Raw genomic sequence first — 16,516 nt, 5'->3', positions numbered from 1 at the left:
CAGTACCCTGCCCTGAACCTTAGTCACTGTTCTAGTTGACTTCCACCCAGTACCCTGCCCTGAACCTTAGTCACTGTTCTAGCTGATCTCCACCCAGTACCCTGCCCTGAACCTTAGTCACTGTTCTAGCTGACCTCCACCCAGTACCCTGCCCTGAACCTTAGACACTGTTCTAGTTGACCTCCACCCAGTAACTTGCCCTGAACCTTCATCCATGTTCTAGCTCGCTTCCACCCAGTACCCTGCCATAAACCTCAGACACTGTTCTAACTGGCCTCCACCCAGTACCATGTCCTGAACCTTAGTCACTGTTCTAGCTGACCTCCACCTGGTACCCTGCCCTGAACCTTAGTCACTGTTCTAGCTGACCTCCACCCAGTACCCTGCCCTGAACCTTAGTCACTGTTCTAGCTGACCTCCACAAGGTACCCTGCCCTGAACCTTAGTCACTGTTCTAGCTGACCTCCACCCAGTACCCTGCCCTAAACCTTAGTCACTGTTATAGCTGACGTCCACTCAGTACCCTGCCCTGAACCTTAGTCACTGTTCTAGCTGACCTCCACCCAGGACCCTGCCCTGAACCTTAATCACTGTTCTAGCTGACCTCCACTCAGTACCTGGCCTGAACCTTAGTCACTGTTCTAGCTGACCTCCACCCAGTACCCTGCCCTGAACCTTAGTCACTGTTCGAGCTGGCTTGCACCCAGTACCCTGCCATAAACCTCAGACACTGTTCTAGTTGACCTCCACCCAGTAACTTGCCCTGAACCTTCATCACTGTTCTAGCTGGCTTCCACCCAGTACCCTGCCATAAACCTCAGACACTGTTCTAACTGGCCTCCACCCAGTACCATGTCCTGAACCTTAGTCGCTGTTCTAGCTGACCTCCACCTGGTACCCTGCCCTGAACCTTAGTCACTGTTCTAGCTGAACTCCACCCAGTACCCTGCCCTGAACCTTAGTCACTGTTCTAGCTGGCCTCCACCCAGTACCCTGCCCTGAACCTTAGTCACTGTTCTAGCTGACCTCCACCATGTAACCTGCCCTGAACCTTAGTCACTGTTATAGCTGACCTCCACCCAGTACCCTGCCCTGAACCTTAGTCACTGTTCTAGCTGACCTCCACTCAGTACCCTGCCCTGAACCTTAGTCACTGTTCTAGCTGACCTCCACCCAGTACCCTGCCCTGAACCTTAGTCACTGTTCTAGCTGACCTCCACAAGGTACCCTGCCCTGAACCTTAGTCACTGTTCTAGCTGACCTCCACCCAGTACCCTGCCCTAAACCTTAGTCACTGTTATAGCTGACGTCCACTCAGTACCCTGCCCTGAACCTTAGTCACTGTTCTAGCTGACCTCCACCCAGGACCCTGCCCTGAACCTTAGTCACTGTTCTAGCTGACCTCCACTCAGTACCTGGCCTGAACCTTAGTCACTGTTCTAGCTGACCTCCACCCAGTACCCTGCCCTGAACCTTAGTCACTGTTCGAGCTGGCTTCCACACAGTACCCTGCCATAAACCTCAGACACTGTTCTAACTGGCCTCCACCCAGTACCATGTCCTGAACCTTAGTCGCTGTTCTAGCTGACCTCCACCTGGTACCCTGCCCTGAACCTTAGTCACTGTTCTAGCTGAACTCCACCCAGTACCCTGCCCTGAACCTTAGTCACTGTTCTAGCTGGCCTCCACCCAGTACCCTGCCCTGAACCTTAGTCACTGTTCTAGCTGACCTCCACCATGTAACCTGCCCTGAACCTTAGTCACTGTTCTAGCTGACCTCCACTCAGTACCCTGCCCTGAACCTTAGTCACTGTTCTAGCTGACCTCCACCCAGTACCCTGCCCTGAACCTTAGTCACTGTTCTAGCTGACCTCCACCCAGTACCCTGCCCTGAACCTTAGTCAATGTTCTAGTTGACCTCCACCCAGTAACTTGCCCTGAACCTTCATCACTGTTCTAGCTGGCTTCCACCCAGTACCCTGCCATAAACCTCAGACACTGTTCTAACTGGCCTCCACCCAGTACCATGTCCTGAACCTTAGTCACTGTTCTAGCTGACCTCCACCTGGTACCCTGCCCTGAACCTTAGTCACTGTTCTAGCTGACCTCCACCCAGTACCCTGCCCTGAACCTGAGTCACTGTTCTAGCTGGCCTCCACCCAGTAACTTGCCCTGAACCTTAGTCCCTGTTCTAGTTGACCTCCACCCAGTACCCTGCCCTGAACCTTAGTCACTGTTCTAGCTGACCTCCACCCAGTACCCTACCCTGAACCTTAGTCACTGTTCTAGTTGACTTCCACCCAGTACCCTGCTCTGAACCTTAGTCACTGTTCTAGCTGACCTCCACCCAGTACCCTGCCCTGAACCTTAGTCACTGTTCTAGCTGACCTCCACCCAGTACCCTGCCCTGAACCTTAGACACTGTTCTAGTTGACCTCCACCCAGGTACTTGCCCTGAACCTTCATCACTGTTCTAGCTGGCTTCCACCCAGTACCCTGCCATAAACCTCAGACACTGTTCTAACTGGCCTCCACCCAGTACCATGTCCTGAACCTTAGTCACTGTTCTAGCTGACCTCCACCTGGTACCCTGCCCTGAACCTTAGTCACTGTTCTAGCTGACCTCCACCCAGTACCCTGCCCTGAACCTTAGTCACTGTTCTAGCTGACCTCCACAAGGTACCCTGCCCTGAACCTTAGTCACTGTTCTAGCTGACCTCCACCCAGTACCCTGCCCTAAACCTTAGTCACTGTTATAGCTGACGTCCACTCAGTACCCTGCCCTGAACCTTAGTCACTGTTCTAGCTGACCTCCACCCAGGACCCTGCCCTGAACCTTAGTCACTGTTCTAACTGACCTCCACTCAGTACCTGGCCTGAACCTTAGTCACTGTTCTAGCTGACCTCCACCCAGTACCCTGCCCTGAACCTTAGTCACTGTTCGAGCTGGCTTGCACCCAGTACCCTGCCATAAACCTCAGACACTGTTCTAGTTGACCTCCACCCAGTAACTTGCCCTGAACCTTCATCACTGTTCTAGCTGGCTTCCACCCAGTACCCTGCCATAAACCTCAGACACTGTTCTAACTGGCCTCCACCCAGTACCATGTCCTGAACCTTAGTCACTGTTCTAGCTGACCTCCACCCAGTACCCTGCCCTGAACCTTAGTCACTGTTCGAGCTGGCTTGCACCCAGTACCCTGCCATAAACCTCAGACACTGTTCTAGTTGACCTCCACCCAGTAACTTGCCCTGAACCTTCATCACTGTTCTAGCTGGCTTCCACCCAGTACCCTGCCATAAACCTCAGACACTGTTCTAACTGGCCTCCACCCAGTACCATGTCCTGAACCTTAGTCGCTGTTCTAGCTGACCTCCACCCAGTACCCTGCCCTGAACCTTAGTCACTGTTCTAGCTGGCCTCCACCCAGTACCCTGCCCTGAACCTTAGTCACTGTTCTAGCTGACCTCCACCATGTAACCTGCCCTGAACCTTAGTCACTGTTATAGCTGACCTCCACCCAGTACCCTGCCCTGAACCTTAGTCACTGTTCTAGCTGACCTCAACTCAGTACCCTGCCCTGAACCTTAGTCACTGTTCTAGCTGACCTCCACCCAGTACCCTGCCCTGAACCTTAGTCACTGTTCTAGCTGACCTCCACAAGGTACCCTGCCCTGAACCTTAGTCACTGTTCTAGCTGACCTCCACCCAGTACCCTGCCCTAAACCTTAGTCACTGTTATAGCTGACGTCCACTCAGTACCCTGCCCTGAACCTTAGTCACTGTTCTAGCTGACCTCCACCCAGTACCCTGCCCTGAACCTTAGTCACTGTTCTAGCTGACCTCCACTCAGTACCTGGCCTGAACCTTAGTCACTGTTCTAGCTGACCTCCACCCAGTACCCTGCCCTGAACCTTAGTCACTGTTCGAGCTGGCTTCCACCCAGTACCCTGCCATAAACCTCAGACACTGTTCTAACTGGCCTCCACCCAGTACCATGTCCTGAACCTTAGTCGCTGTTCTAGCTGACCTCCACCTGGTACCCTGCCCTGAACCTTAGTCACTGTTCTAGCTGAACTCCACCCAGTACCCCTGCCCTGAACCTTAGTCACTGTTCTAGCTGGCCTCCACCCAGTACCCTGCCCTGAACCTTAGTCACTGTTCTAGCTGGCCTCCACCCAGGACCCTGCCCTGAACCTTAGTCACTGTTCTAGCTGACCTCCACTCAGTACCCTGCCCTGAACCTTAGTCACTGTTCTAGCTGACCTCCACCTGGTACCCTGCCCTGAACCTAAGTCACTGTTCTAGCTGTCCTCCACCCAGTACCCTGCCATAAACCTCAGACACTGTTCTAACTGGCCTCCACCCAGTACCATGTCCTGAACCTTAGTCACTGTTCTAGCTGACCTCCACCTGGTACCCTGCCCTGAACCTTAGTCACTGTTCTAGCTGACCTCCACCCAGTACCCTGCCCTGAACCTTAGTCACTGTTCTAGCTGACCTCCACAAGGTACCCTGCCCTGAACCTTAGTCACTGTTCTAGCTGACCTCCACCCAGTACCCTGCCCTAAACCTTAGTCACTGTTATAGCTGACGTCCACTCAGTACCCTGCCCTGAACCTTAGTCACTGTTCTAGCTGACCTCCACCCAGGACCCTGCCCTGAACCTTAGTCACTGTTCTAGCTGACCTCCACTCAGTACCTGGCCTGAACCTTAGTCACTGTTCTAGCTGACCTCCACCCAGTACCCTGCCCTGAACCTTAGTCACTGTTCGAGCTGGCTTGCACCCAGTACCCTGCCATAAACCTCAGACACTGTTCTAGTTGACCTCCACCCAGTAACTTGCCCTGAACCTTCATCACTGTTCTAGCTGGCTTCCACCCAGTACCCTGCCATAAACCTCAGACACTGTTCTAACTGGCCTCCACCCAGTACCATGTCCTGAACCTTAGTCGCTGTTCTAGCTGACCTCCACCTGGTACCCTGCCCTGAACCTTAGTCACTGTTCTAGCTGAACTCCACCCAGTACCCTGCCCTGAACCTTAGTCACTGTTCTAGCTGGCCTCCACCCAGTACCCTGCCCTGAACCTTAGTCACTGTTCTAGCTGACCTCCACCATGTAACCTGCCCTGAACCTTAGTCACTGTTATAGCTGACCTCCACCCAGTACCCTGCCCTGAACCTTAGTCACTGTTCTAGCTGACCTCCACTCAGTACCCTGCCCTGAACCTTAGTCACTGTTCTAGCTGACCTCCACCCAGTACCCTGCCCTGAACCTTAGTCACTGTTCTAGCTGACCTCCACAAGGTACCCTGCCCTGAACCTTAGTCACTGTTCTAGCTGACCTCCACCCAGTACCCTGCCCTAAACCTTAGTCACTGTTATAGCTGACGTCCACTCAGTACCCTGCCCTGAACCTTAGTCACTGTTCTAGCTGACCTCCACCCAGGACCCTGCCCTGAACCTTAGTCACTGTTCTAGCTGACCTCCACTCAGTACCTGGCCTGAACCTTAGTCACTGTTCTAGCTGACCTCCACCCAGTACCCTGCCCTGAACCTTAGTCACTGTTCGAGCTGGCTTCCACCCAGTACCCTGCCATAAACCTCAGACACTGTTCTAGTTGACCTCCACCCAGTAACTTGCCCTGAACCTTCATCACTGTTCGAGCTGGCTTCCACCCAGTACCCTGCCATAAACCTCAGACACTGTTCTAACTGGCCTCCACCCAGTACCATGTCCTGAACCTTAGTCGCTGTTCTAGCTGACCTCCACCTGGTACCCTGCCCTGAACCTTAGTCACTGTTCTAGCTGAACTCCACCCAGTACCCTGCCCTGAACCTTAGTCACTGTTCTAGCTGGCCTCCACCCAGTACCCTGCCCTGAACCTTAGTCACTGTTCTAGCTGACCTCCACCATGTAACCTGCCCTGAACCTTAGTCACTGTTATAGCTGACCTCCACCCAGTACCCTGCCCTGAACCTTAGCCACTGTTCTAGCTGACCTCCACCCAGTACCCTGCCCTGAACCTTAGTCACTGTTCTAGCTGACCTCCACTCAGTACCCTGCCCTGAACCTTAGTCACTGTTCTAGCTGACCTCCACCCAGGACCCTGCCCTGAACCTTAGTCACTGTTCTAGCTGACCTCCACTCAGTACCTGGCCTGAACCTTAGTCACTGTTCTAGCTGACCTCCACCCAGTACCCTGCCCTGAACCTTAGTCACTGTTCGAGCTGGCTTCCACCCAGTACCCTGCCATAAACCTCAGACATTGTTCTAGTTGACCTCCACCCAGTAACTTGCCCTGAACCTTCATCACTGTTCTAGCTGGCTTCCACCCAGTACCCTGCCATAAACCTCAGACACTGTTCTAACTGGCCTCCACCCAGTACCATGTCCTGAACCTTAGTCGCTGTTCTAGCTGACCTCCACCTGGTACCCGGCCCTGAACCTTAGTCACTGTTCTAGCTGAACTCCACCCAGTACCCTGCCCTGAACCTTAGTCACTGTTCTAGCTGGCCTCCACCCAGTACCCTGCCCTGAACCTTAGTCACTGTTCTAGCTGACCTCCACCATGTAACCTGCCCTGAACCTTAGTCACTGTTATAGCTGACCTCCACCCAGTACCCTGCCCTGAACCTTAGTCACTGTTCTAGCTGACCTCCACCCAGTACCCTGCCCTGAACCTTAGTCACTGTTCTAGCTGACCTCCACCAAGTACCCTGTCATGAATCTTAGTCACTGTTCTATTTGACCTCCACTCAGTACCCTGCCCTGAACCTTAGTCACTGTTCTAGCTGACCTCCACCCAGTACCCTGCCCTGAACCTTAGTCACTGTTCTAGCTGACCTCCACCCAGTACCCTGCCCTGAACCTTAGTCACTGTTCTAGCTGACCTCCACCCAGTACCCTGCCATGAATCTTAGTCACTGTTCTAGCTGACCTCCACTCAGTACCCTGCCCTGAACCTTAGTCACTGTTCTAGCTGACCTCTACCCAGTACCATGCCCTGAACCTTAATCACTGTTTGAGCTGGCCTCCACCCAGTACCCTGGCCTGAACCTTAGTCACTGTTCTAGCTGGCCTCCACCCAGTACCCTGCCCTGAACCTTAGTCACTGTTCTAGTTGACCTCCACCCAGGACCCTGTCCTGAACCTTAGTCACTGTTCTAGTTGACCTCCACTCAGTACCCTGCCCTGAACCTCAGACACTGTTCTAGCTGGCCTCCACCCAGTACCCTGCCCTGAACCTTAGTCACTGTTCTAGCTGACCTCCACCCAGTACCCTGCCCTGAACCTTATTCACTGTTCTAGCTGACCTCCACCTGGTACCCTGCCCTGAATCTTAGTCACTGTTCTAGCTGACCTCCACCCAGTACCCTGCCCTGAACCTTAGTCACTGTTCTAGCTGGCCTCCACCCAGTACCCTGCCCTGAACCTTAGTCACTGTTCTAGCTGACCTCCACCCAGTACCCTGCCCTGAACCTTAGTCACTGTTCTAGCTGACCTCTACCCAGTACCCTGCCCTGAACCTTAGTCACTGTTCGAGCTGGCCTCCACCCAGTACCCTGCCCTGAACCTTAGTCACTGTTCTAGCTGACCTCCACTCAGTACCCTGGCCTGAACCTTAGTCACTGTTCTAGCTGACCTCCACCCAGTACCCTGCCCTGAACCTTAGACACTGTTCTAGTTGACCTCCACCCAGTAACTTGCCCTGAACCTTAGTCACTGTTCTAGCTGGCTTCCACTCAGTACCCTGCCATAAACCCCAGACACTGTTCTAGCTGACCTCTACCCAGTACCCTGCCCTGAACCTTAGTCACTGTTCTAGCTGACCTCCACTCAGTACCCTGCCCTGAACCTTAGTCACTGTTCTAGCTGACCTCTACCCAGTACCCTGCCCTGAACCTTAGTCACTGTTCGAGCTGGCCTCCACCCAGTACCCGGCCCTGAACCTTAGTCACTGTTCTAGCTGACCTCCACTCAGTACCCTGGCCTGAACCTTAGTCACTGTTCTAGCTGACCTCCACCCAGTACCCTGCCCTGAACCTTAGACACTGTTCTAGTTGACCTCCACCCAGTAACTTGCCCTAAACCTTAGTCACTGTTCGAGCTGGCTTCCACTCAGTACCCTGCCATAAACCCCAGACACTGTTCTAGCTGGCCTCCACCCAGTACCATGTCCTGAACCTCAGACACTGTTCTAGCTGACCTCCACCCAGTACCTTGCCCTGAACCTTAGTCACTGTTCTAGTTGACCTCCACTCAGTACCCTGCCCTGAACCTCAGACACTGTTCTAGCTGGCCTCCACCCGCTACCCTGCCCTGAACCTTAGTCACTGTTCTAGCTGACCTCCACCCAGTACCCTGCCCTGAACCTTATTCACTGTTCTAGCTGACCTCCACCCGGTACCCTGCCCTGAACCTTAGTCACTGTTCTAGCTGACCTCCACCCAGTACCCTGCCCTGAACCTTAGTCACTGTTCTAGCTGACCTCCACCCAGTACCCTGCCCTGAACCTTATTCACTGTTCTAGCTGACCTCCACCCGGTACCCTGCCCTGAACCTTAGTCACTGTTCTAGCTGACCTCCACCCAGTACCCTGCCCTGAACCTTAGTCACTGTTCTAGCTGGCAGACATACAAGACCACTGATAATCTCCCTCGATCTGGGGCTCCACGCAAGATCTCACCCCGTGGGGTCAAAATGATCACAAGAACGGTGAGCAAAAATCCCAGAACCACACGGGGGGACCTAGTGAATGACCTGCAGAGAGCTGGGACCAAAGTAACAAAGCCTACCATCAGTAACACACTACGCCGCCAGGGACTCAAATCCTGCAGTGCCAGACGTGTCCCCCTGCTTAAGCCAGTACATGTCCAGGCCCGTCTGAAGTTTGCTAGAGAGCATTTGGATGATCCAGAAGAAGATTGGGAGAATGTCATATGGTCAGATGAAACCAAAATATAACTTTTTGGTAAAAACTCAACTCGTCGTGTTTGGAGGACAAAGAATGCTGAGTTGCGTCCAAAGAACACCATATCTACTGTGAAGCATGGGGGTGGAAACATCATGCTTTGGGGCTGTTTTTCTGCAAAGGGACCAGGACGACTGATCCGTGTAAAGGAAAGAATGAATGGGGCCATGTATCGTGAGATTTTGAGTGAAAACCTCCTTCCATCAGCAAGGGCATTGAAGATGAAATGTGGCTGGGTCTTTCAGTGTGACAATGATCCCAAACACACCGCCCGGGCAACGAAGGAGTGGCTTCGTAAGAAGCATTTCAAGGTCCTGGAGTGGCCTAGCCAGTCTCCAGATCTCAACCCTATAGAAAATCTTTGGAGGGAGTTGAAAGTCCATGTTGCCCAGCAACAGCCCCAAAACATCACTGCTCTAGAGGAGATCTGCATGGAGGAATGGGCCAAATACCAGCAACAGTGTGTGAAAACCTTGTGAAGACTTACAGAAAACGTTTGACCTCTGTCATTGCCAACAAAGGGTATATAACAAAGTATTGAGATAAACTTTTGTTATTGACCAAATAGTTATTTTCCACCATAATTTGCAAATAAATTCATTAAAAATCCTACAATGTTATTTTCTGGATTTTTTTTTCTAATTTTGTCTGTCATAGTTGAAGTGTACCTATGATGAAAATTACAGGCCTCTCTCATCTTTTTAAGTGGGAGAACTTGCACAATTGGTGGCTGACTAAATACTTTTTTGCCCCACTGTAAGAGACTGATGCCCTATGTACTATGTACATAGTCATTGAACACTGGTCACTTTAATAATGTTTACATATTGTTTCACCCACTTTATATGTATTTTGCTGGATTATGTGTGTAATTATTTTTTTATTGCTAGGTATTTCGGCACTGTTCGCTGAACCTGTGATAACATCTGCTAATCTGTGTACATGACGAATAAACTTTGATTTGATTTCTTGCTGGCCTAACGGCTGCCAAGAAAATGATTGTAGTACGATGGAAGCCTCAAAACTCACTCTTTATCCATCAATGTATACTCACTTTTTTGGTGTACAAAACATTAGGAAGACAAAGGAGAGGAGACAGGTTAAAGAAGGATTTTTAAGCCTTGTGTCAATTGAGACATGCATTGTGTGTGTGTTCCATTTAGGGTGAATGTGCAAGACAAAAGATTTAAGTGCCTTTCAACGGGGTATGGTAGTAGGTGTCAGGCACACTGGTTTGAATGTGTCAAGAACTGCAACTCTCTTGGGTCTTTCACACTCAACAGTTTCCCATGTGTATCAAGAATGGTCCACTACCTAAAGGACATCCAGCCAACGGCAGGCCAGTGGTCAAAAATAGGTAATTGATGAAAAAGGACAAAGGAGGCAGACACGAATTGTGCAGAGCAACAGACAGGCTACATTTAGTCAACTGACAGTCCATTACAACATTGTTGCTCAAAGACCCATAAAAGAAGGCACAACTTGTTGTATCTTGACATGAATTGGGTATGGCAGCCAACGACCTTACAGAGTTCCACTTATTTCAGCAAAAAACAAGAAACTGCAGTTGCAGTGGGCTAAGGAATGAAAACACTGGACAATGGAGAATTGGGAAAACATTGCCTGGTCTGATGAACCCCGGTTCCTGCTGTTTCACACTGATGGGAGGACCACGGTATGGAGAAAACCACATGAGTACATGCATCCATCATGCCATGTGTCAACATTGCAGGCTGGTGACGGTGGTGTGATGGTGTGGGGTGTGTTTTTATGCCACACATTGGGCCCCTTGATAAAAGTGGAGCAATGTTTGAATGCCACAGGATAGCTGAACATCATTGCCAATCAGGTGCATCCCTTCATCGCAGCAATGTATCCATCTGCAGATAAAAAAAATTCTGCAGGATAATGCCCAATGCCACAAGGCTAGGATTGTCCAGGAAAGGTTCCACGAACATGACAGTGAATTCAGCTTACTGCAGTGGCCTGCCCAGTCACCAGATCTCAATCCAATTGAGCATCTGAGGGATGAGATGGAACAAGCTATTTTCGGAGTAGAGATCCACTACCAGCCAACTCGACACAACTGTGGGAAGCATTGGAGTCAACATGGGCCAGCATCACTGTGGAATGCTTTTGACACCTTGTAGAGTCCATGCCCCAACAAATTGAGGCTGTTCTGAGGGAAAAAGGGGGTGTAACGCAATATTAGGAAGGGGTTCCTAATATTTTGTACAGTCAGTGTCTGTGATGCGTTCGTGGAGCTAAAGAAGATACTTTGAATGTGCTGCTTTGAGTTTTTATTTTTTATTTTTCTGGTCAATGTGTGTTGATTTCATTTGATCCCAAAAGTCCTCGGGAGGGATGGGGATGGGGGAGGGGAGTTGGAACCTAATTGTGTATGTATGTATTCATGTTTGCTGACAGTTATTATTACTAAATAATAAAACATTTGATCACAAAAGAAGTTCACACAGTACATGCATGAACACACACACGAACACACGTGTACACACATACACACATGTATGAACTCACATGAACATACACACGACAACACAAGTTAGACAGTACATGCAGTATACTGTATGTATGAACACACACACAGAAAAGTATGTGTTCTCACCTTTGATCTGGGAGTCATACTCATATAGACTCCCTCTCTGCATCCTCAGCTTTCCATGTGATGTCATCATGTCTGCCTAGTCCCTGACCTCTAACCCTGTCAATAGATCCTCCAGGTCTCCAATGTGAATCTGTCTAAGCAGATGAACATGAGAGAGAGAGAGAGAGAGAGAGAGAGAGAGAGAGAGAGAGAGAGAGAGAGAGAGAGAGAGAGAAATGGAGAGAGAGAGAGAGAGAGAGAGAAAGAAAGAGAGAGAGAGAGATGAAAAGAGAGAAAGAAAGAAAAAGATAGAGAGAAAGACAGAGAAAGAGGAAGCGAGAGAGAGATAAGGAGATTTGATTTGATTTGATTAGGATCTCCTTTAGTCCTCATTTGGACTAATCTTCCAAGAGTCCTTAAACATTCAAATACAATTTAAAATACAATCACATTTTCACCTACAACACACTGTTACAAACAGCAGACATAACACACTGCCATATTGACCAGATAAATACTCTGGCAGTCTGAAAAGGTAGATTGGTTCCTTCATCTACCATAGTCCTGCGCATCCGCATCGGGAGACGATGAGTAATCTGAATAATGAAGGTTATGAAGTGCTGTAGGGTTAGGGTTCACACACACACAAACACACGCACACACACACACACCCTGCCACATCCTGTGCTGCTAACAGACAGCTTCACCTTGCCTTTTAGAACCTCTTCCATGTTGCTTTCTATTAAAACTAACTGGCTAGCACATGCTAATCCACTGATAGCTAGCTGGAACATCAGTGGATAGGCTATAGATACTGTATATGATATGAAGAGTCTCAGATACGTCTGCTCCAATAGAAATCCCTGATCACGCTATTAAGTAGTGTGACACACACACACATTATGAAGCCTTGTCATGGCGATGTTGGCTAGCTGAGCTCATGCGCAGAAACATTTGATCATGTCAAATTGCCCAACTGTGCATGTGCACACACAATATATGAAACGAATGAACACACACACACACACACACACACACACACACCTAAACACATTCATCGGCACGATTTATATACACATCCACATACACACCATTAAGATATATAGACAAACACACACACACACAGACACACGGACACACTGAAAATTCTGCACTAACATTACATCATTAATAATCTAACCGTATTCCATCCATCATACATCAGCAAACGCAGGGTCAATGCAGTCATACACACACACACACACACACACACACACACACACACACACACACACACACACACACACACACACACACACACACACACACACACACACACACACACACACACACACACATGCACAGAAACAGCCTAATTTATGAATTGTTCATACATACACACAAACTCATACACACGCCTCTGTCATAGCTATGAATAAAGCAACCCATGACAGCCATACCTCACTGTGCAGTCCTGTGTTCTCTCGCTTCTTCTTCCTATCCTCTCTTCTCTTCCGCCTCTCTTCTCCTCCTCCCTCTCTCCTCTATCGCAGAGACCAGTGTGCGGATCAGACAGATTTTTCTCAGCTCAGTTCTCTCCTTTTCCTCCTCCCTCCTCCGTTTTCAAGCACATCCTCAAAACAGCCCTCCCTCAATCTCTTTTTTCTCCTCCCTCTATCAAACACAGCTCTCTTATATTTCCCTCTTTTTCTCCCTCTCTTTTACACACACAGCCCTCTTCTCTGTCCCCATCTCATTTTCATCCTCTCTGTCACATACATACTTAGCCCTCCTCCCTGTCTCCCTATCTCTCCCTCTCTCACACACACACAGCCCCCCCTTTCACACACACACACACACACACACACACACACACACACACACACAGAACTCTCTCTCTCTCTCTCAGTGAATTTCATAACCTAAGCCACACCCCCATCCTCTCCTCTTTCCTCCTCGAGGCCTACTAGAAATACCAGATACTGTCTTCCCCTCTCAGCCTCTCTCTCTCCCTCTCTCCATCTCCCTTTCCCTCACACCCTCCCTCCCTGTCTATATCGCCCTCCATCTCTCCCTCCCATTCTCTCGAACTCTCCCTCCATCTCCCTTTCTCTTTCTCAGCCATTAAATGTTTTTCTGACGACCTTGTATTGTTTAGCTTAATACAATCACCATCGAACAGCCCCTTGTCTCTCAACACACATGCATGCACGAAGCGCACACACACATACACTCACATTCATATATACACACAGATACACACAGTGTTGCTCACTGTCTCCTCTGCATCCTTCATCTCTGCTCAGTCACAGCGGATGTGGTGAGGAGAGAGAACGCTAGTTATAACACATATTTGATACAGAGTCATTTTCAACATATGTAGCCAACAATGGTTAATTGGCTGATTCAGATTCTCTATTGGCCCATTGCAGGGCAATTTGGTTTCAGCATAATAAAAACAGCAGACATTTATATTCAGAGAAAAAAATATACATAGGTTGCTATACCCCCCAAAAACGTTATACTTACAGAGAAAATAAATATGACATTTTCAATTATAAGGTTCATTAGTGCAAAGAACAGTGGCAGCAGTATCAAAAAACAGGTCACGACATAGACGAACACTGTATAGATGTGATATGCTTTTGATTCAATTCCAGAACAATAGCCTTTTTTGGCGTATTGGCACCACCGGGTGTATACGGAGGGAAACGCTAGCTATATTGGTATCTGAGGAAACTACAAATCACTATTGCAATGTGGAGAATGTAGTTATGTGATGTCGATGATAAACCCTCAATAAAACCACAACCGAATCCCCGAGACAGTTTTTGGCAGAGGAGGCTGGTGGGAGGAGTTATTGGAGGAGGGGCTCATTATAATGACTGGAAGAGAATGAATGGAACAGAGTCAAACGTGGTTTCCTTATGTTTGATACCATTCAATTTATTAAATTCCAGCCATTACAATGAGTTCTTCCTCCTATAGCTTCTCCCACCAGCCTCCTCTGGTTTGTGATATGTAGTCTTGGGGATTTGACTATAGCCAGGGTAAGATAAAGAGATTCTCTGGTACTTTTGTATTCTTTTTAGCCAGTAGTTCTGAAAGCAACGCTCACGAGCCAAAAGTGGTCCCTGAAAATTCCTTACTACTACACATGTCATTGCTCTCTCTCTCTCTTTGTGTGCATGATGTGCCTCTTGCTAGCTGTCACTCATATGGCGAGGGGCTGAAGCTCATTGGCTGAACTCGAATTGCTAGTGTGCTGGCTCAAGTTGGGGGAAAATGTAGAGAAAATGGCGCAGCACAGCTTCCAGAAAAACAGTCGCTTTCAAACTAGGGATATTGTGGCTAATTGAGGTAAAACAGTCATTCTGATCATAGATTATGCATGTATGAACTACACATTGACACATCCAGCTCAAAGCAGGAGCTTTCAAAAATACTTACTAGTCGCCAAAGTTCCAAAGCATGTCTTTAAGTTAATTTGGAGTGGTTCAGTGTGAGAGGGAGGTGATGATGATGGGTGTCACCAATGGCAGTGTGACTTTTGTGGCACAGGTTCACTTCCTGCCTCCTCCTGGGTGTAAAGGGGAAAGGGAACTGTTTTGTGTACATATGCTACATATTAATCTTGTTTGACGATTGGTGGTAAGGTAGTGACAACTGAGTAACCTGTGTGTGTGTGTGTGTGTGTGTGTGTGTGTGTGTGTGTGTGTGTGTGTGTGTGTGTGTGTGTGTGTGTGTGTGTGTGTGTGTGTGTGTGCTCGCACGCGCGCATAGCTGATATTGGTCTCTGACCATGTCATTTAGCTCATTTAAGGCATGTCCCTTTGGCCAATGACATGCTACGACCCTACGCTGCCTGATCAGACAGCTGACACCATGACATCCTGCCCCTGCACACACACACGTCTAAAAACCTCACCCCCCCCCCCCCCCCCCCCCCCCCCCTCCACACACTATTCAGACTAGCTCCCCCTTCCTGCCCTGAGGATATCCTGGGTTGCTCAGCCGTTTTGATTGACAGCTGTCACCCCCCATAAACACCTCACAGCAACCAGATTGGCACAACTGGGAGATGGGGGAAGGGACTGAAGGTTTCACTCTTGTGAATGAATATAGTCAAATACAGTAAAACAACATAAAGCAGTCAAATACAATAAAGAAAATGTATACAGTCAAGTACAGTAAATAAAAATGTATACAGTTAAGTACAGTAAACAAATGAATACAGTCAAATACAGTAAAAAAATGAATACAGTCAAATACAGTAAAAAAATGAATACAGTCAAATACAGTAAAAAAAAACAGCAACAAAAGAGTCCCATGATTGAAACTAAAGGAAGCCATAGATTTCACACACACATCGTCTGCTTGCATAACTCAATTCTCACACACACAAACCTAAAAAGAATGTTCGTAATAACTACCATGGACACTCACAGAATTACACAACAGACAGACAAGGCTTACTCAAACTCTAACCCCACCTGCTCACTTTCTTCTCTGGCTCACTAGCTAATATGGGAGTTTCAGATACAAGACAAACATTTATGGCAAAATTTTCCTTTGAGAGTCTTTTATTTTGAGTGACCAATCAGTGTAATAACAGTGTAATGATCCTTAACAAGATCGCAACACCTGGGTCCTCTGGGGATGGCCTATCGCCGAATGTATCAGTCTATTAGCCTACATCATTTGACAAATGAAGGATAGGCCTATTGTCGGTACTGTTTGTAGGCTAGCCTACACTGTGTGTACAAAACATTAAGAACACCTGCTCTTTCCATGACATAGACTGACCAGGTGAATCCAGGTGAAAGCTATGATCCCTTATTGAGGTCACTTGTTAAATCAGTGTAGATGAAGGGGGGGAGACATGTTAAATAAGGATTTTTAAGCCTTGAGACAATTGAGACATGGATTGTGTATGTGTGCCATTCAGAGGGTGA

The 16,516-nt window shown here is 48.7% G+C and overlaps 1 protein-coding gene across 1 annotated transcript in view; it reads right to left on the bottom strand.

The window, feature by feature from the left end:
- The window catches only part of LOC120022056 (SLIT-ROBO Rho GTPase-activating protein 2B-like), a 34,462-nt gene extending 21,304 nt beyond the window's left edge, over positions 1 to 13,158 (bottom strand). The window contains exons 1-2 of the mRNA XM_038965850.1: positions 13,022 to 13,158; positions 11,604 to 11,737 (exon numbers count right to left, since the gene is read on the bottom strand). Of these exons, the coding sequence (XP_038821778.1) occupies positions 11,604 to 11,673 (70 nt within the window). The 5' untranslated portion in view covers positions 11,674 to 11,737; positions 13,022 to 13,158. The remainder of the gene's footprint in view (positions 1 to 11,603; positions 11,738 to 13,021) is intronic.
- Positions 13,159 to 16,516: the final 3,358 nt, after the last annotated feature.

The sequence above is a fragment of the Salvelinus namaycush genome, chromosome 27 (assembly GCF_016432855.1).
Source record: "Salvelinus namaycush isolate Seneca chromosome 27, SaNama_1.0, whole genome shotgun sequence".
NCBI lineage: Eukaryota > Metazoa > Chordata > Actinopteri > Salmoniformes > Salmonidae > Salvelinus > Salvelinus namaycush.
This window is presented reverse-complemented; position numbering and strand designations above follow the sequence as displayed.